At 32.8% G+C, this 22,755-nt stretch overlaps 2 protein-coding genes across 4 annotated transcripts; both read left to right on the forward strand.

Moving 5' to 3' along the window:
• Positions 1-2,683: 2,683 nt before the first annotated feature.
• Positions 2,684-18,370, forward strand: LOC108223128 (uncharacterized). Its single transcript, XM_017397225.2, has 18 exons — positions 2,684-3,030; positions 4,656-4,856; positions 5,486-5,581; positions 5,946-5,998; positions 6,133-6,229; positions 6,405-6,478; positions 8,500-8,617; positions 9,463-9,573; positions 10,051-10,127; positions 12,515-12,581; positions 14,252-14,317; positions 15,738-15,845; positions 15,962-16,092; positions 16,204-16,270; positions 16,410-16,477; positions 16,562-16,646; positions 17,509-17,579; positions 17,684-18,370. Exons 1-18 carry the CDS (start codon positions 2,881-2,883, stop codon positions 18,087-18,089), a joined length of 2,046 nt encoding a protein of 681 aa, XP_017252714.1. The 5' UTR covers positions 2,684-2,880; the 3' UTR covers positions 18,090-18,370.
• A 327-nt stretch (positions 18,371-18,697) lies between these two features.
• LOC108223129 (mogroside IE synthase-like) lies at positions 18,698-22,127 on the forward strand. Of its 3 annotated transcripts, none has more exons than XM_017397228.2 (3): positions 18,698-18,836; positions 20,114-20,786; positions 21,255-22,127. In XM_017397228.2, exons 2-3 carry the CDS (start codon positions 20,145-20,147, stop codon positions 21,990-21,992), a joined length of 1,380 nt encoding a protein of 459 aa, XP_017252717.1. In that variant the 5' UTR covers positions 18,698-18,836; positions 20,114-20,144; the 3' UTR covers positions 21,993-22,127. The 3 variants fall into 3 exon arrangements, with proteins under 3 accessions (XP_017252717.1, XP_017252716.1, XP_063949308.1); XM_017397227.2 differs by lacking the exon at positions 18,698-18,836 and adding an exon at positions 19,882-20,019; XM_064093238.1 differs by lacking the exon at positions 18,698-18,836 and having other exon boundaries at positions 20,026-20,786.
• Positions 22,128-22,755: the final 628 nt, after the last annotated feature.

Here is a 22,755-nt window from a genome sequence, read left to right on the forward strand (position 1 = left end):
TACATAATAATTAATATACAATCGATGATGTTTCAACTAAATACCATTAATATTATTTTTAATTATTTCATGTTATCACTTTTAGGGATGGCAAAATTTTCCGAATCGACGGATATCCGACCGAACCGACCCGAATGGTTTTTACCGAACCCGATTTTTATGGTTTGGTTTCGGGTTTGGTTTTTATTTTTAAAAACCGATTGAATTTGGTACGGGTTTGGTTTTTAGGCCAACCGAACCGGTACCGACCCGAATAGCCGAAACCCGATTCGAATCCGAACCAAACCGAAACCCGACCGAACCCGATATACAATATATATATATATATATATATATATATGTTTGTATGTATGTATGTATATATGAGTATATATATATATATATATATCATATTTATATAAAAATAGTCATTATCAAAAGATGAAAAGATATGTGTAAAAAAGAATAATTATATTGTTATCTTTTTTTTAATAATATTTCATCACTTATTCAAATATTGAATATGATACAAAGTTATTTATAAATACCAAATACATATTCTTATAATAAAATAAACATAATCTAGTATTGAATAATATTTGAACAAAAGAAAAGTATCATCAAAAATTTTGTTCAACTAAATAAATAAAATAAAATCCATACAATCTTATATTAGAATATAATGTTTTATTTTCTTGTGTATAGCAATTAACTTACATTTATTTTTAATAAGCTGAATTAATAAAAAGATTTTAAAAAGCTGAATTAATAATACTTTACTAATACTTAAAAAAAAATGAAGCTTCTCTTTAATTATGAATTATTGTAATTGCTAATTTAATCATGAATGTTTTGTAACAAATTGAAGATATGTTAATTTTTGAATAAAAAACTTGTTTATGAACCTATATTATATATATATATTTTTTAGAATTTTTTTATATAGTTTTCGGTTTTGGTTAAAACCGAACCGAAACCGAAAACCGGTGGTTCGGGTTTGGTTTTTGAACTTCAGGTTTCGATTCGGTTCGGTTCGGGTTCGGTTTTGAAAAACAGTATTCGGTTCGGTTTCGGTTTTCTCTAAAACCGAACCATACCGACCGATTGCCATCCCTAATCACTTTAAAAGTAATATCATAAATTTATACTATCTATTTATGCAATATTATACTCTATCCGAAATATTAATAATTTTATTTGTCGGTGGAGTTTTATCAGCATGTCACTATTATTCAACGGATCTTCTTGATGTATAACTTGTTCTAATAATTTTTTTATTATCAATTAAGCTAAAATATTTAAATATTGATGAATATCATCAGTTTGTATTTCAAATAAATTTAAAATACAAACGATGATATTACAAATATCATGAAGCACCCGTGCATAGCACGGGTTATAAGCTAATATATAACTGAAATGCGAATTCATTAAAATAACCGGGGAGTGAATAAAATTGACGAAATAAATATATTTTATCAAACCAATTTTTATCTAGTTAATTTGAATTTTTTTGTTTAAATTTTTTAATATATTATTGGGTCACTATTCACCTTGTCCTATTCAAATAATTTAATTATTTTTTGTCATTGAATCATTGTTAACAAATTAATTAAATAATCACATAATAATGAGAATTTCCTAAATTTTGTTAATAGTGTAAATATGAAAGGATATAAATTATTAGAAATTTAGCAAATATACTGTTTTTCATATTTTTTTTTTATAATTTTACTATCTTTCTAAAATTAAGAATATACTTTATTTCGATATTTTTACAAATATATTATATATTTTTTCAAAAACTTATTCAGTTCCCCGTCTCTCTCTTAAACACATTGATACCTTATCACTTGAGAGCCCCATTTCCCTCCTCTATATCAAACACAACTTATTCAGCCATTATGCTTCCGCTGCCAGTCTTCCCGGTCCGCTCTTGACGTCCTCGACCACTGAAACACCGTTGCAAATGTAACTTTCATATTAAAAAAAAAAGAGTAAAGTGTATTTTGTGTACTCTTACTTTACTCAAGACATCATTTGTGATAGTGTAGTTCAAAATCGAGCACTTGCAATATCAATTTTTGTATTTCATTACACTTTGTTGTCTTCCGTTATTTTGGATTAATTTTGTTAGTAATTTAAGGAGTAAAGTGCATTTTGTGTATTCGCACTTTACTCAAAAATATCACTTGCAATACTTTAGTTGAAAATTTACAGTAAAATGCAAGTACACAAAATGCACTTTAAGTAAAGTGTGAGTACACAAATTGCACTTTACTGTCTAAATTATCAACAGAGTTAACCCAAATTAACGGAATGCAACAAAATGTAACGAATTATGAAAATTAATATTGCAAGTGCTCGATTTTGAATTATAGTATTGCAAGTGGTGTCTTGAGTAAAGTAGGAGTCCACACAATGTACTTTACTCTTAAAAAAGATGAGAAAAATGAATTTTTTGTAATTTCTATCTATAAATAATATTTTTATAAATATTTTCAGAATAGCATTTTCACAAAATATTTGCTAAACTCAATTCTTATGAAAAAATCAAATTATTTCGGTTATAAACAACTTGCTAGTAATCTTGAGGAGTGATGTTGGTTTCTGTTAATCTCGGTCTTCACAGCCCTTCAAGTAAAAAAAAAATAAATAAAAAAATTCACAAATTAAAAAAAAACGACAGCAGTGGTAGTTGAAGGCTTGAGCCTTGAGGTATACAAACACGACTTTAGCAGTATATTTGAGTTGTGACAAATTAACTAGTTCCATCGTCCAGTCTTTTCCCAATCGCAATTTAAAACACCACTTCAAAACCCTCACCCAATCTAAAAATATAACACTCACACATACTGCGTATATATAATTTTTCGAACCGTTGAAATTGTCGGTGGCGAAATGGCGTGGCTCCGATCGGCGATGAATAAGGCGGTGGAGGTAGGGAATAAGAGCAATCTCACCCGCGCCATGAAGAATTACACCGATTCCGTTGTTCACCAAGCCGGTCAAGCCGTTGCTGAGGGCGCTAAGCTTTTGCAAGATCGTATCGTAACGCCTCTTCCTCTTCTCCTCTTATTTGTATTCTGTTACTCAATTAATTGGATATTTGTTGTTATTTATGAATTTGTTTTCGCAATTGAATCAACTCATTTAGTTGACTCGTAAGGCTAGTTGCTAGGGCGTGATTAGTAATTAAGAGTAATCTAGTGACCGCACTCGTAGTCCCTACATTCACATTCTTCGTCTTTAGTCGAAATAGTATACAGTCATCCTCTAGTGAAAACTGAAGACTGGTGATTTGTATTTATAATTATGCATCTGATCAAATAGAAACCAATCAAATAGAAACTAGATAGAGACTAAGAGAAACTCCCTATGTGACATCACCCATCACCCAGCCGGGGCCCACCCTCGGACTCAATCCACCTCGGTCTCACCAAAATCTCAACCAGGCCACAAACTTTCCCTGCACACCTTAAGCACCGGCAAACAGGCCCAAGAGCCCCCACTATGTCACACTCCCCACCCCGCCCCCCCAGGCCCACCTAGGGGTCCATCTCCGGACCCCACAACCCTTTTCATTTTCCTTTTATAGCATTGGTTTCTATTTAACTGATTTCTGTTTCTATTGGAGTGTGACCCTAATTAATTATATATTCAGGGTTAGGAAATACCTTAATGTCGCAACCTTAGAACTTGGTTATATATTCTTATATTGGAACAGGGCGCCTTTTATGTAAATTATTACACTATCAGTTATATTATTTCATAGTTTCTGCACTATTATTTTTTATATTTCTTATAGGAGTGAAAAACGTATTGTGTTATGTACAAATTCATCTTTTTAGAAAAATGTCACGTAATTTAGGAAGTTAATAACCGTGTACCGGAAATGTAAACCATATTCAATAGTTCATCAAAAAGTATCATGGCCTTCAGCAGAAGCAACCACATTGTGTATTGCATAAGAACGAAAAATATGAGTTGTTGAATAAACAAACATCTGATGCTGACGTTGGTTCTAAGTTCTAATTTAAACTCAGTTCTAAGTTCATCTTGATCCTATATATGTATTATTATGTATTAAACAACCATTTCTATACAAAGCCAAATTAGTTTATTAGTGTGATGTATTAATTTTGTCAAGTCTTATGTTCAGCGAGGAAGGACTGTCTGTATGTTAAAGACCTAAGCGTACTTGTTAAGCATAAGTGGGTCACATGTTTTTTGTCGTTAAGAAGGTAAAACCGGTGTCAAATCACAAGGTTTTTGTAAAATTAATATTTGCAGTTTAGCATGCTGTTATTGCGGTTTAAAATATGATTGTACTTCCCAAAATGGAAACCAAATTGATAAATAATAAGCCGCAGAAAAGGGACTCAAGTTTGTGTGGCGTGTGGGATTAAACAATTACGAAAGTTCGAAGAAGGCACAACTAATTTTTGTGGAATAAATTTTCTTTTACTGAACCTTGACATAGTAATAGCAACACCACAACATAGGCTTTATAGTAACTCAACAAGCACACCTTTGTCGAAAAATCTTTTTTTTATCAAATGGATTCCTTATGTCATTTAGTAAATGTAGCCTGCTTTATCTGACTCGTGAATTACTAGATGAAGTTTTATACTGTATATGGACACTTAAATTGATATGTTTCCCAACAACTATAGGGAGCCAAGAGTTTTAAAAGTTTTAAGCAGACGGTTAAAAGATTAGAAGAAGCTTCTGTATCTTTTAGGGGCCAAGAAAGGACCCTGCTGATAAAAAAATGGTTGATAGCTCTCAAAGAAACTGAGGAATATAAAGAAAGGAGTCTCGAACAGCATCAACCTTCTGATGAAGTGAAGGAAAATCAGAAAAAACCGTCTATAGTGAGTATCCTTTTATCTCAATTAATTTTGCAGTTCCTGATTTTGCCAATACCTTCAGTCTCTGTTCTGTTGCCTGACTAATATGCTAATCAGTATCGCTTGTCAGGTAAGGTATGATTCTTTTGTTTTGTTACCATCTTTATTGTTAGATTAAATTACGTTATAGTATCTTATAGCTGGTCCAGTATTTAGAACCAGACTTGTTTCTTTGGTGATTTAGTATGTAAAGATCATTATACGGCCTACAATATTTCATTTTCTATTTATAAAGAAAGAAGTTTACGAGTTATTGTCAGTAACAAAGGTTTGCCTAGTTCCTTCCTCATTATTTGTTATTTTTTCGGGGGTTGGGTTAGCTTGACTAGGGTCGTTGGTCCTCAAGAATTTTAAGATCCAATGTTCAGAAGGGTTAGTGGAAGTTAGTATCATCTTCAACAAAATTATATTGGCCAGAGAACTGCAGTAGATTTTATTTTTTGTATCAAACTTTCATAGAACTTAGAATAGGGACCTCTTATATTATCTATTCTGCTCAGCCTCTAATACTTTTTTATAAGATTTGAAAATTTCTGAAGATAAATCTATATCTTGATGAAGTCTTTTGATTTATTCTTTGCTATTGACTACAGGTTTTATATTTTGACTATGACATGGGTGGTGAGCCACTGAATTTTCGTGATGTTTTTCTCTATAGTCAAGCTTTGGAGGGAATCACAATATCAATGGTACAAGAACTATGTTTTGTGTTTACAGTTAGTATCTTCTAAATAGAAGCAGAATGTTTACAATATTTGTGTTAATCTGACAATATTTAAAATGTTTGTAAAACAGAAAGGTCTTCGAGTTAAGTTGTGTAATAGTAAATCTAGCAATGATTATCATGCTCTAGTAATTTCCATAATGTATCGTTTCCAGAAGTGCGGCGTAAAATGTAAATGCAACCGTAAATCATAATTTTGTCTCATGAATGCAATGGCTTTTGTCGCTTTGATCAGAAGAATAGCGTACTAAAATAAAGTACATAACCTTGAAATAGCTGAAGTTATGCCATCTTGGGTTCAGCACTGATATTTTATTTATTTGTTTCAGATTCTTGAACCACCAAATGAGGAAGAAGTTCCTCTACTCCTACTGCTCTTTGGGTGAGTTTTTTTTTTTTTTTAGTATTATAATTGGTATAGTTATCTGCATCTGGTTTTTGGTCTTATAACTTTAAATTTTCTAATTGAGCCTATTTATCTGAAAACTTAAACAAAACACATACTTAAACATTTAGGTTCTGTCTTACTGGTGGGAAAGAATTTCATCATGCAATAGTGAGCAGTATTCAGGACCTGTCAAATGCCTTTTCTAGCTACAAAGATGAAGTGCTGGTAAAATTTATTGAACCACTATATTCTAAAAATGTTATCATATGACATGCAAATTGAGGGGAGTGTTTATGTTAATGCTTACTGACAATTGCAGCTTACACTATAGTAATAGATAGGCTTTTTTTTTTTCCTGACAGAAAAAGGCAGATGACTTATTGAGTTTTATCTTTCCCAGGTCAAGCGGGAGGAACTTCTTCAGTTTGCACAAAGTGCTATATCAGGATTAAAAATGAATGCCGATATTGGAAGGTTAAAGCCGATCCTATATTTTAGATTCTCTATTCCTCCTAGGTTATAACAGGCATGACTTTTGGACCCATACTACAGTATTTTCAGCGTGAATTATTACATAAAAGGATATGTTCTTCGTCGTCTTGTGTGCCATATGTTGATTAAACCATTGTCAGCTGAGGAATCTTTTGTTTAGTCACTGTTAAATGTTTTTTTTTTTGACAAAATACACTTGCTCGTATCGATATACGCCAATACTCCGAGGAGTTTCTTTCATTCAGAAAAGCTTATCATCCAACCGAAAGACATGAAAATGTCTCCGGAAGCTTAGACAATAAGACCTTAATGTCCGAAAAGAAAACGTCCCAACTTGTAGACCACGCCACCTGAAACAAATACGATCCATTAATAACAAGAAAATTAATAATAACAAATTTAATAATTAAAATCAGTATAGATCATCAAAAGAAGGTACAAGTAGAAGAAATGATAAATATAAAAATAATTTGACAAAAAGGAGATAATATAAGAAAAAAACAGAAAAAAATATATCTAACCAAAGGGAGACCCTTTGGCTAGATATATAACAAGATAAATAATTACTAAGAATAATTAATAAAATAAGTATTAAAATAAAACTATAATTTTCAAAATAATATCCAAAATTATAAATAACAAATTAAATTAAAAGTAATTAACAAGCCAACAAAATGGCACCAAATTGCCGATTATTAGGCCAAGAATATACGCCATCAATTATGGCCACCCATATACGGTACAAACAAAACCATTAATCAAGACTGCAAGTAATACACACCGTTAACAAATTGCATTAAACTCTAATCAATGAGAATTAAAGCACTTAGAGCATATAATTAAAAGCAATTACTCAAGAAAAAATAAAATTCAAAATCAGCAACAATCAAGTGAGTCAACTTACCATTTAAAAATTAATTATGCAATTATTACTATTAAAGCCAATTCAATACAATAAAACATGGCAAGAAACTTACCAAATTTACGGAGCAAATCATGCAAAAAAAATTATTCAATAATAATCTTTTTCAAAAACACATGACTAATTGAAAGCACCATCTCATCATCACCACATTGGACCACCATAATCTCATCATTGTCACTAACAGCAACAACAACGATGAACAAATTCTAACCCTTGGAAGCTTAGAAAACATCATTGCAAATAAAACTTGTGACTCAAAAAATTGATAAGAAGACAACATATTAAGCACATAATATACAGAATATGTGACAAAATTACGACATAAAACAACACCTAGAACAATTGATAACCGCGCACAAATACAAGTTTAAAGAGAAAATCTGAGTTTTTACATTGACAATTTTAAAAACATAAAAATTATATATACTAAGAAAACAAATAGTTAAAAATTATATATACTAAGAAAACAAATAGTCATATAAACATGTAAATTAAGAATTGGGGAGAGTACACCTTTGTTTTTGAATGTCGAAATCTTGACATGTAGATCCGTAAATGAGCTCTAGCACGACGATTAGAAGACGCGTGTACGATGGTTGTCGGGAAAGAGTCATAGAGAATTGATGAATCTAAAGTGACCACATCAAAGAAACAAAAAATAGACTGTCGACACCAAAATATTTTCAAAACCAGATACGATCTTGAACAAGATACTTTATGTTGGGTGTGTTTGTATATGATTCATCTCGAGTCGCGACTCACTGGCTAGGGTTTTGGAGAGCGATTATGAAGATTAGTGGAGACGCGAGTTTAGCCGTATTATAATGCATGTTTTTGATTTACTGTTAAATGTTTTTGAATATATATTTTAATCCCTTTATCATATACATAATAAGAACATCACTGTATATATAAATATAGTATAATATTGTGGAACCAATTCTAGCCCCAATAGTAGCTATTGGGTTCATTTGCAAGTTGGGTTTCTACCGACTGCGATATTAATTTACAGATATTACACTGGTTAAAAAAAATGAGTTTGAGTTTTTGTGTTCATTGATTTGATTTCTCTTCACAGGATAGATGCTGAAGCTTCTTTACTTAAGAAAAAGCTTGATCAAATAGTAGCAAGATCAGAGGCTAAAGGTGAAAGCCATGAAACAGCCTCTAAAGAAACAACTGTTTCTACAATAGAGGTGAACCTGGTTGCATCTGTTTTTGTTTTTTTAGCTCTATGAATATACTGTAGAGTGAAGTTCACATAGTTACCTGCTTAATTCTCACAGACTTTTGAGTTTAGACCATTCATTTTGCTTTGTATTTGAGTGATCCCTGCGAGTTGCCCAAATTTATGCTCATTCAGCACCACTTTTTGGTAGCCAACTCAGTAATAATTTCCTTGCATCAATATCTGTAATACATGCATTTTATTTGGATAAGATCTTATAAGCATATAATTTTGGATAAGATAACCCCTCAAACTCAGGCCTGTTAAATTTTGCTCATGTATATTAATTATTGACAATTTAATTATTTAGTTCTTTAAAGCTGGGCAAATGGTGTTCTACTCCTTAGATTTGAAATTGGCTTTCAGGATATAGCAAGTTGTTATTACAAAAGGCACTTTTGATGAAATCTCTTAGTGGTAAGAGGCCTTGATTGGATGATATATTATTGTGAAACTCCACCTTGCTTGGAATCCCATTAAATAGTTGGCTCCTATATTATCTTTGGGTGATATTTAGCCTCAGTGTCTGTATTAAATTATTAAGCTTTCTGAGGTAGTTTCGAACACAAGACCCAGAGGTCTGATAGTATGTTACATTACCAACTCTCCTAAAACCTCGAGTAAAACCTTAATGTGTTGTGAGGAGGGTTTAATTGAATCATATATTATCCTGACTGGTAGAAACTAGAAACCTCATATAATTTCAGATGTCTGGAAGATAATTTATCCAACTGGTGCATTAAATGAAACTGTATGTTTTTCTTCTTATGTTGTGGTGCTTATAGAGTCTGGTTTGTGATGTTTTTCAAGTAGGATCTGAAAGAAGCTCTTGCCCATGTAAGAATTTGCTCTAGATTGGAAGGGCTTTTACTGAAGAAAAAATCTCTTGCTAGTGGAGACTCCCCTGAGGTTCACACTCAAAAGGTGCAGTATGCTTTGTACTTGTCGATTTGCAATCTTGATTAGATTTACGTTAATCATATATTTAGTTCTTATGTCAGACATACTTGTGTTGTGGATGCCTTTTTGCTGCACATTCTTTCTGTGCCAGCCTATTTTTGATGCTTACAGTTGCATTTACCTAAAAAATGATAATTGATTATTGTTCATGTTGGATATATCCTTTTCTTTCAAGATGTCCTAGTGAGGTTCGAGCTTTGCCGAGCTTATTCTGAGATATGCTATATCACGTGCTTAAATGTACATAGGTGTCTATTAATCGTCCACTGATTTAATTTTAGACATTGTATTTGAATATTAGGGGAAGTTGGCAGGCACATCAAAGCCACCATTCCAAAAGTAGACTTATTACTGTATATCTATCCAAATAGGATAAAGTTTCATTATTAAATGGTAAGATCATGCTGACTAAACGTAAATTTATTTTTGCAACTTGTGCAGGTTGATAAGCTAAAACTTTTGTCCGAATCTCTTGCTAGCTCCAAAACAAAGGCTGAGAAGCGCATCACAGAACAAAGGTACAAGACTTGCCACTACCAGTTTTTCTGTTACTGTGTATGGGATGTTTATATTAATATTACATCGAGTAAAAGCTAAATTCAAAAGATTACTAGTAGCAACATATCCCCACAGTTAATGTTGGTGTTTTCTATCTGGTGCTTTATGCTATTTCTTGGTAGAATTAATCATGTATTACTTCACTTTTTCAAAAAAGATAGACTAGATGAGGTGTGAAACCATAGGGGATGTGGATGTAACAAAAAAAATTGAGAAAGGATAGAAGGTTACATCTGGAATCGAAAAATTGTTTGGAAGGCTCTAATTACTTTACCTCCCTTCCATCTTGTTTTTGGATTTGCTATTTTTGTAATTTAGATGGAGGTCATTTTGCCTCCTCCCACTGGCAGAAGGCAGGCTTCTTGACCCTAGTTTGTCCTGTTCATCTTGTCTTGTTCTTCTGCTTATCTGAATTGATTTTAGATGGATATTTCTCTTTAATTCAGGTATATGTTGTTTAGGTAATAAAACATACTCCCTCCGTCCCTCCCATTTCTTATCGAATGGGTTGGGCACGGAGGTTAAGAAATATGTATAAATTAGTTGAAAAGAGGAAGAAAAGTGGGTAAAGTGGTGGGACCCATTGATTTTTAATGTATAAAAAGAAGATAGTGGAGTAAAAGTAGTGTGAAAAGGAAAGAAAAGTGGAGAAGTGGTGGGACCCATCGACTATTTTTGGTAAGTTTTGAAATGTAAAGAATTGGATGGGACACCCCAAAAAGGAAAGTGTAAAGAAATGGGAGGGACGGAGGGAGTATATTTTTTAGCTTTAAAATGAATTTTTGAACTAGCCAGTTAAATGCTGACATATTTTTGTTATCTTCTAGTTTTTAATTACTTATCTTTTGAGTTAACGTAAAACACAAGTACAGTTGCTTTCTTAGAATTTGTAGTTTACAATAGTAATGAGATAAAATTATAAAATATTTATGTTATTGTAAGTTTTTTGAAGTACCTAGTATCTCTTCCTAAGGAATAAAAATAAAAATAATTATTTAGTCAATTTTTTTTTTATATACTTGTACCATCTTCGACTAATACAGTGTGTTAATTTTAGTAAAAATTTAACTGGAAGTCTAGCTGCTGCAAGTTCTTTGTTCATGTAAACTAGTATGTTTTGTATACTAGGTTCACATTTTTCGACTAGTATGTTTTTGTATATTAGGAATAAAAACGAATATAATAATTTAGTCGATTTTTTTTTTATATACTTGTACTATCTTTGACTAATATAGTGTGTTAATTTTAGTAACAATTTAAGTGGAAGTGTAACCGCTGCAAGTTCTTTGTTCAAGTAAACTAGTATGTTCTTGTATATTAGGTTTACATTTTTCGAGTGTGGGAACATATCAAAATATTTGTAGTGCAGTTCTTTTTCTCTAATTTTTCGACTGTTTTTGAGGTTTTCTGTTTTAATAATAAAAAAACTAGCAGATATAGTAGATTTGGAGGAAGAAATGAGTGTATAACTGCAGAAATAAGAGAGATGAGGTGAGAAATGAACAAGAACATATAACTAACAGAGAAAACTAGGGTTTTAGGAAAAAAGCAGTCACAGAGAGAGAAGCAGTTGGTGGAAATATATTCCATTTTCTGATATTTAAATTCCACATACTGAAATGTAAACATTCCAAGACTGTTTATAGTAGCCTGTAATGCAACTAACTAGTAAAGGACATGTAAGTAACTAGTAAAGTACGCTTGTACCCTTTCTGATTACTATGTACTAGTACTACACAGCCTTTCTTCATAATATTACTGTACTATTATTCCATTCCTGACGTAAACCTATATAAACTACACAAACCTACATGTAAGATTATGTTGAGAATTATATGTTTTTTCTCAACTAAATTTATGTTAATTAAAAATTTGAAAACAGGATTCTCAAAGAGTTTGGTAGTTCTATAAGACCTAATGGTTTTCCGGAAGTGTCCAATTATTAACTTTTGCATCTAGGTTTATCAATTTTTATTGACATGATCACTAAGAAAACAATGTCTAACATCAACGCAATAAAAATTGTGGAAAATGAACAACTTTAATTGGCTCTGTATCTCAACACTTTTTTCATTTCTTCACTAAATAGTTTAAGCTAAATGTAGATGTCGCAACTGATGTCCTTGCAATCTAGCATGTAAGTAGGAATTTTGTGAATTTCTGGACAAATCAGTCTCTGCATCTTGAACTCTAGGTTTTATCTACCAAAAGAATCACCGTGTGGGATACCTGATACAAGCACTAGATGTGAATCTGTTGATTGAACTATTGAAGCACCATCCCTACATCCATTATGACACATATTCATTATAGAAATGTTTATATCCATTGTTTTGTATATTGTCAGAGTGCAGAAAGAAGAGGCGTTGAAATTTCGCGTTATAAAAACAAGTGAAGTTGATGAAATAGAGAAGGTACGATGAATTATTACATAATATAACTGTATAACAACTCTGGCTTCTTTCAGCATTGCAAGAATTTTTTTATAATGTAATATTGCGCACCTCATAACTTATATTAGAGCGCTTCAAAAAGTTTATATTGTTGTTGCATAGACAGCATGATTTATACGATCCTCCGCAAATATTAGCTATACTAGATATAACTTGGTAACATTTTCATAGTTTAGCCTTGTCGGTTTTTAAAGTTTTCTGTGGGAGTTGTCCTGTCAAACAATAATAATTAAGAAGTAATAAATGGTTTTCTCTTTAGCCCCTAGAAGTTTTCAAGAGACCGGTCTTCAGTGTGTATGTGTTCAAAAAAATCCCTAGTTGCAGCATTTTGTTGTAATAATTCATATTATTACTTTTCCCAGTTTATGATTAGAAACATATGTATAAGAACAAAAGATTTGCTAATTATGCTTACAAATTGTTGTGGTGCATGTGCATCCAGTATTGACTGTATGTTGTTGTCTACTATGAAATAGGAATGTTGAAATGATAAATAAGAAGCATGTGGCTTTAGCTGAGAAAGGCAGTGAAAACATTCATTTTAAGAGATTATGTTTTTCATTTCTTTATATTTGACAATTATTGAATTGATTCTAATTATGAAATATAAACATTTAAGTTTTAAAAAGTAAAATCTACATTTGACATTATGTAGGCTGGAGAATTAATCCTTGCCCTGTATCTTTGCTAAGTAGTACAGTAATGTGACTAAGAAATGTGCAATGAATTAAACAAGAATGGAAAGGAATTTATGATAGCATTCCATGTTTACTAATGACGAAGACAGGGAACTACCTTTTGAGAAGTTAAAGTTCTATTGTGTTCAAATCTGGGTTCCTCTGGGGTTGGGCATACCATTTATATCTTCTTTTTTTTGACAATGCAGGCCTATATGCCTTACAAATTAGTATCTGTTCTAATAATTATCGGGGTGAGCCAGAGTCGAACCCGGGTGTCCCGGGACAATAGAGGATAAACCGACAACTGGGCTATCCAATTGTGCTCGCCATTTATATCTTTTTAGTGTAATGAACCCTGGCCTTTTTAGAACCTATCCTCTTTAGATTAATACGCAGTAATTCGTCTTTTAAATATATACAACCACTGTTTAGCCTAATATGTCTAATCAGGAAATGGCCTTATATATAGATCTTGGAGGCACAAATATTATCATAGAATTCACTAGGTAGTAATTGATGCTCAGTTGCTTTCTTCCACGACTCTGATTATCAGAGAATTCATTATTTAGTAATTGATGCTCAGTTACTTTCGTCGACGACTCCATTAAATGGATTTTGGTCTTTGCAAGGGGAACAAAAATAATAGAATTGCTTGCAACACTCTCTTACACCCCTTGAGCATTTTACGTACTTCGATTGACAAGGAACACTGCACCCTTAATTTTTTTTAGATGTTTAATTTGTTGCACAGAATTCAGATGTAGAACTACACACAATCATAAACATGCAACCTTGGCTTTACGACACTTCAAAATTCACTGTAATCATGTCAAGGGCCTATGAGATATTCATGCTATCTATTCGACAAATCATTTTAAAATTCTATCTTGCTAGATTTTTTTTGAGCTTTGTTGAGATATGCTAGGATTTACATATGTGATTTCCTTTCAGGAAATAACTGCTGAAGTTGCTGAACTAGAGAAGCAGAGAGATGAACTAGAAGCTGCATTGAAGAAGGTTATCATTATTTCACATATCTCTCACATATAAAGTGATATACGATGATCTTGCAGTACAAAGCTGACCTCTGGCAGTTGGACATTGACTCATCTATGCAAACTCTTTACTTCTCCTCTGTTCCTTAATTACGTTAAAACCTTTATAAATAAATAATGGTAACCTCGTGATCTTTCTGCCTTTTTGACACTTGAAATGTGCATACCAAACCAGCATCTTCTCTATAACTAAAACAAAATATGGCTCATCAGAACTTATGTGTCAGCCTCTCATTAAATGGATGACATCATTATGCTTATGTGTCAATTCTTCATTAAATATCAATTTTTAAAATAATTTTTCTATATAATATCGTCATCCTCCACTAATTCTATCTCATCTTCATAAATTATAGTATTAATTAAAATTAATATGCATCACTTGTATATTTTAATATCAGCTTTTTCTGAATTCAAATAGAATATAACAATAATATAACCGGGCATCTGCACGGGGACTAATCTAGTCCTCAATATATACAACTTGCAAGTAGGGGCTGGCGATGGTCAAATCTTCTTAGACCTTGCTCCAGTTCCAAGTAGAGAGGCCGTTTTTTTTAATGGCATGCGTTGTTGTTGAGTCGCTCGACTAGTCGAGCAGTCGGTATGAAGGGGTCGACTGGGCAGGTCGACTAGAAAAATGTAAGTATTTCGCCCGACTTATGATCGACTGGTCGACTGGGTCGACTAGTCGGGTCGACTGGAAGACCCAGTCGATCGACTGGACTATAATTTCAAGAAAAACTTGTTTCTGCACTTTTCCACTTGTTGAACTTGGTTCTGCAGTTTATGCTCTCCAGTTTATAGTTTTAATTACTGTCCAGTTATGGTTTCTGGTGTTATGCACTCTTCTGCAGTGAGTTACACACTTACATTCTGCACTTAAAAGGGTTTAGAATTCTGCAGTTTTAAACTGCCCAGAATTCTGCAGTTTTAAACTGCCAGTGCCCAGATTTCTGAAGCTTGAATTTAGAAGTTAGAACACACATATATAATTTTTTACACATATAAATATAAGCATATATAATATATAAATATATATTATTAATTTTATACCTTGTCGACTATTGTCGACTAGTCTCGACTAGTCACGACTCGAATTGCTGCAGAGTCCGGACGACTCGACTCTACTTACCGACGTAACAACCATGATGGCATGAAATACTCATGGAGTACATGTTAAACTTGTCTGATGAACTTTTACATGACACTATCTTATGAATATGAATTTTTATCTGTTTTACAAAGCTAAATAGGTGCTTCGTTTTTGTGATGAGACTATAATTACCTCATATATTGTAGTTCCAAATCAAAAAACTTTCCTTTAGAAGTCAGTCATAGGCTTTATTCTAAACATTATTTCAACTTTTGGAATTTTATAGGTCAACATCTCACTGGCAGCTGCTAATGCGCGGCTACACAATGCAAGGGAAGAAAGGGACCAGTTTTATGAGGCTAATGATCAGATTGTTGCACACTTGAAAACTAAGGTTTGTACTTTCAGATGTTAATGAATAAACACCTTTGCATATGCTTTCTTTGGCACATTTGATCTAGATCAAGAGCATCTTTTAAGATTTCGTCTTTACTTATTATTTTACACCAGGAAGACGAGCTGTCAAGATCCGTGGGATCATGTGCAAAAGAAGCAGATGTTCTTAGTACTTGGATGAACTTCATGGAAGATACTTGGGCTTTGCAGTCCTCGACTACAGAAACCAAGGAAAAGGAGGTCAGGTATGTAACTGAATATATCTACTAATGTCAATATTCTTGTTCTAGTGCATCATACAGTATGTATTCTGTAATTTGATCCCGTGTTCTACTAATTAATTATGCATTTTCAAGGGTTGAACTGGAGAGGCACGAAAATTATTTTGTAAACTTGGTCATCCAACTACTTTCTACGTATAAGGTACTGTTTAGATCTCTAAATTCTCAAACTTCCAAAAGGCATGATCAGTATAATCTGCAACCTCCCTTCCCCTTTTCAGTTTCTTTTTTTTAATTATTATTTTATTATTATTTTTTAAAACTTTTTTATGTCTCTACAGAATGGTTTGAAGCCTTCAATTGATCGTATTGAAAAGTTCGTTAAGAATTTGAAGAGTTTAAATGAAGGGTAAAGGTTTTGTTACTTGTACTTTTTATGCTGAATTTTTATTGATTTATTTTGATAAATTTCTTGAACTTGTCCATGAGACAGGTCAAGAGAGCCATCCGCTGTTGATTCCAAAGAAGTACACCCGAGGAAAAATCTTGAGGAGGAATATCTCGACTATGAAACTAAGGTCATTGCAAGATTCTATATATTTGAATGTTGATATTATTTCTACTATTATGCCACTTAATGAATGGATTATGGAATTTTAATTTCTTAGCTACCATATCATTATGACATTATCATAGGTATCATTTGCATCTTAATTTCAAAGAACATAAGTCTGAGATGGATATATAGTTCATTAGCGTGCTCTATATTTTGAGAAGAAACATGTACATAAAATTACATAACTTTTGCTTTGTGAATACCACTTTATGCATTGCATTGCATTTTTATTTTAGTTGAAGCTTTCAAGTATATGTGTGTTGCACAAAATGCTATCAACTACATTCTTGTATTGGTTGTTGTACACACTGTTGCAAAAATATGTATATATATCTCTTAATCTGTTTACTGAATTATCTGAGCTGAATTGATTGTGCTCCTCAATGCACTCCCTTAATATACATATATTAAGTTTATGGAAATTATCCCAGTCTGTTGTATTTCACTCAGTTTGCTATTGATGTACTTCTTGAATACAAGTTTGTGCGTTGCATTTGAAGCACATTTACAACTATGCCAAAAACTCTCACTACAATCTGGTACTGGTGGCAGTAGTTTGTACACTGTGTTGCAGAGTATGTTATACTCTATTAATATATTTATGTAATCTTTCGCCGAATAATTTATATTCCACAATGTGCTTACTTTTTCCTATATACCTTTATTAACTTTAGTAATATTACCTCCCATTCTCATGTTGTATTTCATTCTGGTTGCTGTGCCTATCATCTTATTAATAATCTATTAACTGGAACTTTATTGTGTTATATTAGTAACATGTATAAAGGAGCTAACTTTTTTCTGACATCTTTACCCTATTGCAGATTATAACGACTTTTAGTGTAGTGGATAATATTAAAGAGCAGTTTTATTCTCAACTAGGAACACATTCCAGGTACTCTCATAAGATTCCATTGTGCTTATTTGTTGTATATGTGCAGTAATATTTTTTGTTGTGTACATTCACTTATGCTAATGTTTATGCTCCAATCTGTTTAGCAAAGAAGATACCATAATCAAAGAACTCCTTGATAATATAGAAAAATTAAGAGTGGAATTTGAAGCAATAGAGAGACCGACTTTAGAGTTGGAAACACCAGAAGAGGCAGAAAGTACCGTCAACGAAGCAGAAACTCTAGCCCACGAAAAAGATAATTTATCTGCTGAGAATCTGGAAGGGAATCATTCAACGACAATGGAGGCTGCAAAGTCACCTAAAAGTAAGAAAAATGAACACTCAGACTCGCCTTCAACAAAGTCGGAGCAAGTTCTGGATGCAGAGGCGGAATTAGCCAAATTAGAGTCCGAGTTTGGAAAAGATTACTCAGCAGACGAAGTCAATGACTGGGAACTTGACGAGCTTGAAAGGGAACTGAGATCTGGTGATACGACAAGTAGCAAATAAATCAATAAAGTGGAGTTTATATTGATAATGTATTCAGCTGTCATAAACTTAGTACAATTAGAGAGACTACTTGAGGTCCTATGTTGTTGCAGACTCTGTTCTCTGTAACAACAGATGGACATGTTCTGTGCATGATTCCGATAACGTTGTTGTTACATTTCACCGTGTTGTATATCCGTAGAAGTTGTACAAGATGCTACTGATTCCGAAACTTAATTATGGACTCTTGTAAATTTTATTAGTAAAAATGCCGTGATGATACAAGTGATTTCGCTGATTTAGTCCAAGTATTTTACCAACACTCTTAGAAAAAAATCATATTTTTTTTTTTTATAAATGTTTGATTTATCATTATTTGAAGGATGGAGTTATTTCAGTTACATGCAAACATATTACGCTCTCCATATCTTTCGATCATTTCAGTGTCTTAAAACTTCTTTCAATTTGTGGCTCAGGCTCTCTCTTACTGACATATATTTTCCATCACATAATCCATACGAATACGTATAATATATTACATGCATATATCTTCATTTCAGCATAAACAAATACTAATTGAACACTTCAGAGTTTGAGGTAATTCTTTGAAGGCAGCTCAAGCTTTAATGGATAGACAGCAGCCGAAATTGTTGAAGCATGATTATAGTGCTCAATATATATTTCCTTCATTCATGATTTCTACTATACCCGAATTTGCAGGCTGCAGCCAAAACCTAATTTATGATCGCTCAACCAGCAGTTGAAAAGGTTAGTGCTACTTGAATTTTTCCTATTTTTCAAGGAATAATTCAAATACTCATTCTGTTGGATTATTGACGGACTCATTCATCTGATTATATTCCTTTGATTTTTTTTAGTGATATTGAAACCGAGCAAGTATTTAATTTATCCTGATTAGTCATTCTTTGATTATCTAACGCGTAATGATAGGTTCCCCAAATTATTTTTGTAAGAATTGTTTCCAAATAGATGATGTGTCAGTTTGAGATGAATTATCTTGGTAAGGTTGATGTAGCTGCAAGGGTCCATGCCTATTTAATTATTTGATATCTAATAGAAAAATGATACTTTAGATTTAGAAAAATTTTAGAAAATATATTTGAATACCTCATATTTTCCTTATCTAACGGCTAATAAGTGTCCGGTTCAGAACCGAAATAACCACAATAATAAAACCCAAGATTACTTTGCGTGGACGGCTTTGCTTGTCTACTGCATGTGGTTTTGCTTGTCTACTGCATGTGGTTGTGTTTAGTTTCTCCACCTCAGAATTATTAATTCTACTTATACTACACGTTACTGTGCATTGTCTTGCGTGTATACTGAGATGAGTCCCTCCATCCTAAATTAGATGAATTAATTGATTTTGAGCACATAATCTAAGGTGCATTGACAGTCTAGTTTCCTAAATTTATTTTTTTAAATTATTTTTTTAAAAACGAAAATTTTATATTTTTATTTTTATTTATAAAAATAAAATTTTAAAAATAAGTAATGTAGCTGTGCGATCAATGGACCTTAAATTGTGTGCCCGAAATCAACAAACTTATCTAATTTAAGATGGGAGGGGTACTTCCTTTTAGAGGGGATCTAGAATAGTCGAAAATTAATCATATATAGTGAAAAAAATCTAGGGAGAAGAAAGCACTAGATGAAAAACCAGTAAAATAAGTACTTTTTTTCCATTAAATGACACTGTAATTTCCTATATCAACATCAAAAATTTAGGATAATGATATGTCATTTGTGTGTCGGGACCAGATTGTGATTTTAGATGCAAGTGACACATCCCTTGATATCTACAAGGACAAACACAAAAATCATTATCTGTTAAATTATAAAACAGGAATTATTTGTTTTTATGGAACATCACAAGCCTAATTTGGAGAAACGTGAACCACTTGAGTATAACCAATATACTATACTTTGTGTAATACAAGGATCTTCTCGGAACTACTTACCTATTCAGTTACATTCTTAACTATTTATACAGGACTAATTAAGAGTTGCATACTTGTGTGCAGATTTGATACAGGGCTACTTAGCATTTTGAAAATGGTAGAAGAGCCAAGGCCTGCTCATTGCCTAGTCTTCCCATATCCAATGCAGGGTCACATAAATCCCATGCACCAGTTTTCGAAAACCTTGGTTTCCAAAGGACTTAAGGTCACACTTGTTACTACAAAATTTATGTTCAATTCTTTGCAGCAATTGTCTGGTTCCATGCCAATTGAGACGGTTTCAGACGGGTACGATGTAGGTGGGAAGTATGCAGCAGAGAGCATTGAGGTCTACTTGGATAAGTTTAAGCAAGTTGGTTCAGAAACTCTGACACAGCTGATTGAAAAATTGAATGCTACAGGCGTTCCGGTTGATTGTATTGTCTATGACCCTCTGATGAGTTGGGTTCTTGATGTCGTAAAAAGCTGTGGACTGGTTGGTGCCATTTTTTTTACACAGTCATGTGCTGTGGACAACATATATTACCATGTGAAACAAGGGGTGATTAAGGTTCCTGTTGTTGAGGATCGAGTTTCGTTGCCTGGACTTCCGGTTTTAGGACCACTGGACATGCCATCGTTTGTTCATAATCCGGGGTCGTATCCAGCTACCTATAATCTGGTGGTGAATCAGTTTTCGGATATTGATAAAGTGGATTGGGTGCTCTGCAACACGTTTTACAAACTGGAAGAAGAGGTATGTGGTAAGAGTAGTGCTACATACACGAATTTGGGTACAAAATTTTGCACAAAATGACATGATAATTGAGATACGATGTTTTAGTTATGCTATTCATGTAAATACAGAGGGCTCATTACAATCAAAACTTAACACATGTTATTTTGTGAACGATTTTGTATCCAATTTTGCGCATGAAACATTTTCCATCTGGTAAATCATATCGTAGATTATTCGTCCACTGAATTTGTTCTAGTCATTCTTTGTAAAATAAAAGTTTCATAGAATTCGCTTTTAAGCAAGTTCAATAGATTAGCTATTCATGCTCCTAAGTTAAAATTTAACCCATGGAAAAAATTTAGTGCTTCAACAATGTCGTACTGTTTCCTTAAATCACTGAGACATCTCGTTACTTATGTTTTTAAGTATACTCTAGAAAAATACAATGTTATTTTGGTTGTGAATTTTATTTCCTGCAATACTCAGGTGATTCAATGGATGTCAAAGCATTTACGATTGAGAGCAATCGGACCAACCATTCCGCGCAAGTACCTGCACAATCAGAAAACAGCAGAGGATGACACAGATAATGGTCTCCAAATGTTTACCCCCAACATTGATTCTTGCATGAAGTGGCTGAATGAGCAGCCAGATTCTTCAGTTGTTTACGTGTCATTCGGGAGTGTGGCACAACTAGATGCTGCACAGATGCAAGAACTAGCCTGTGGCATAAAACAAAGTAAGAAGCAATTCCTATGGGTTGTCAGAGCATCCGAAGAAGCCAAATTGCCAAAAGGCTTTGCAGAAGAAACTTCCGCGCAAGGTATGATAGTGCATTGGTGTTCTCAGATGGATGTTCTGGCACACAAGGCATTAGGATGTTTCGTAACACATTGTGGATGGAATTCGACTCTAGAGGCACTCTGTTTAGGAGTTCCAATGGTGGCAATACCTATATGGACTGATCAAGGGACTAATGCCAAATATGTTGCTGATGTTTGGAGGATGGGGATGAGAGTAGATGTTGATAAAAATGGAGTTTTTACAAGAGAGATGGTACAACATTGCATAAGAGTAGTGATGGATGGGGAGAAAGGGAAGGAGATAAAAATGAGTTGTAGGAAATGGATGGAAATGGCAAGGGAAGCAGTGAAAGAAGGTGGAAGCTCAGATATAAGCATAAATGAGTTTGTTGCTAGCTTGACTCAACAGTGCAATCCATGACTTTCTTACATGGTCTTTGACTCTTTTCCCTTGACTAGGCTTGGGATAATTGGATTCAAGAATTTACTTCTGTTAACGTTGTACAATCTTTCTTGCTTTTCATTCTAATCTGAATGATATAGAGATTTTAAGGTTTCCTGGGCATGGGTTTAAGTTCTTATAATTCAGGAGTCCTTTAGAGTTTAGAAAATCTTTCTGTTGTTACTATAACATGTATTTGGGGAAAAGTTAGTTTAAGAGTGCCTTAAAAACTGTTATCCTGTTAAAAAAAAAAGAACCCGTAAAATAGTGATAGTATAGAAATCAGATTTCTTTTGAAATTTATAAAAAAAGTAATGTTTTAGGTGATTTGATAACTTCTATCAGTTTTCTACGTAAGCCTTTTTTTAAATTTACCAAATAATTTTTCACTTGTTTTTCAGCAAAATGCTGATGTTACTGTGTGCAATAGTAATGCCAAACAGAGTCTAGACATATAATTATTTTTTTAACTATTTAAAACTAATTATTAATTGAATTAAACATGTGTGCCAAAAAATTAAATATCAATTACGAAGAATGAGACATTTTATCAGGACTATAAATTTAGTAAAATACCAAAATTTACTCCCTTTGATTCTATTTATAAGTCATTTGAATATTTATACATCATTATAGATATTTTGATTATATATATTAAAATTTAATATTTTTGAATAAAAACATAATATAGATTTTTTTATTTAGATATTTTTGAAAAAAATATTAATATTAGATATAATCA

The sequence above is a fragment of the Daucus carota genome, chromosome 5 (assembly GCF_001625215.2).
Source record: "Daucus carota subsp. sativus chromosome 5, DH1 v3.0, whole genome shotgun sequence".
NCBI classification, from domain to species: domain Eukaryota; kingdom Viridiplantae; phylum Streptophyta; class Magnoliopsida; order Apiales; family Apiaceae; genus Daucus; species Daucus carota.

Excerpts from the sequence above, each read along its gene's own strand:
- LOC108223128 (XM_017397225.2), top strand. The coding sequence starts at position 2,881 with ATGGCGTGGCTCCGATCGGCGATGAATAAGGCGGTGGAGGTAGGGAAT. Across the intron at positions 9,574-10,050 it reads CTGAGGTTCACACTCAAAAG|GTTGATAAGCTAAAACTTTT; the intron begins GTGCAGTATGCT and ends CAACTTGTGCAG. Across the intron at positions 14,318-15,737 it reads TAGAAGCTGCATTGAAGAAG|GTCAACATCTCACTGGCAGC; the intron begins GTTATCATTATT and ends GGAATTTTATAG.
- LOC108223129 (XM_017397228.2), top strand. The coding sequence starts at position 20,145 with ATGGTAGAAGAGCCAAGGCCTGCTCATTGCCTAGTCTTCCCATATCCA. Across the intron at positions 20,787-21,254 it reads TTTACAAACTGGAAGAAGAG|GTGATTCAATGGATGTCAAA; the intron begins GTATGTGGTAAG and ends TGCAATACTCAG.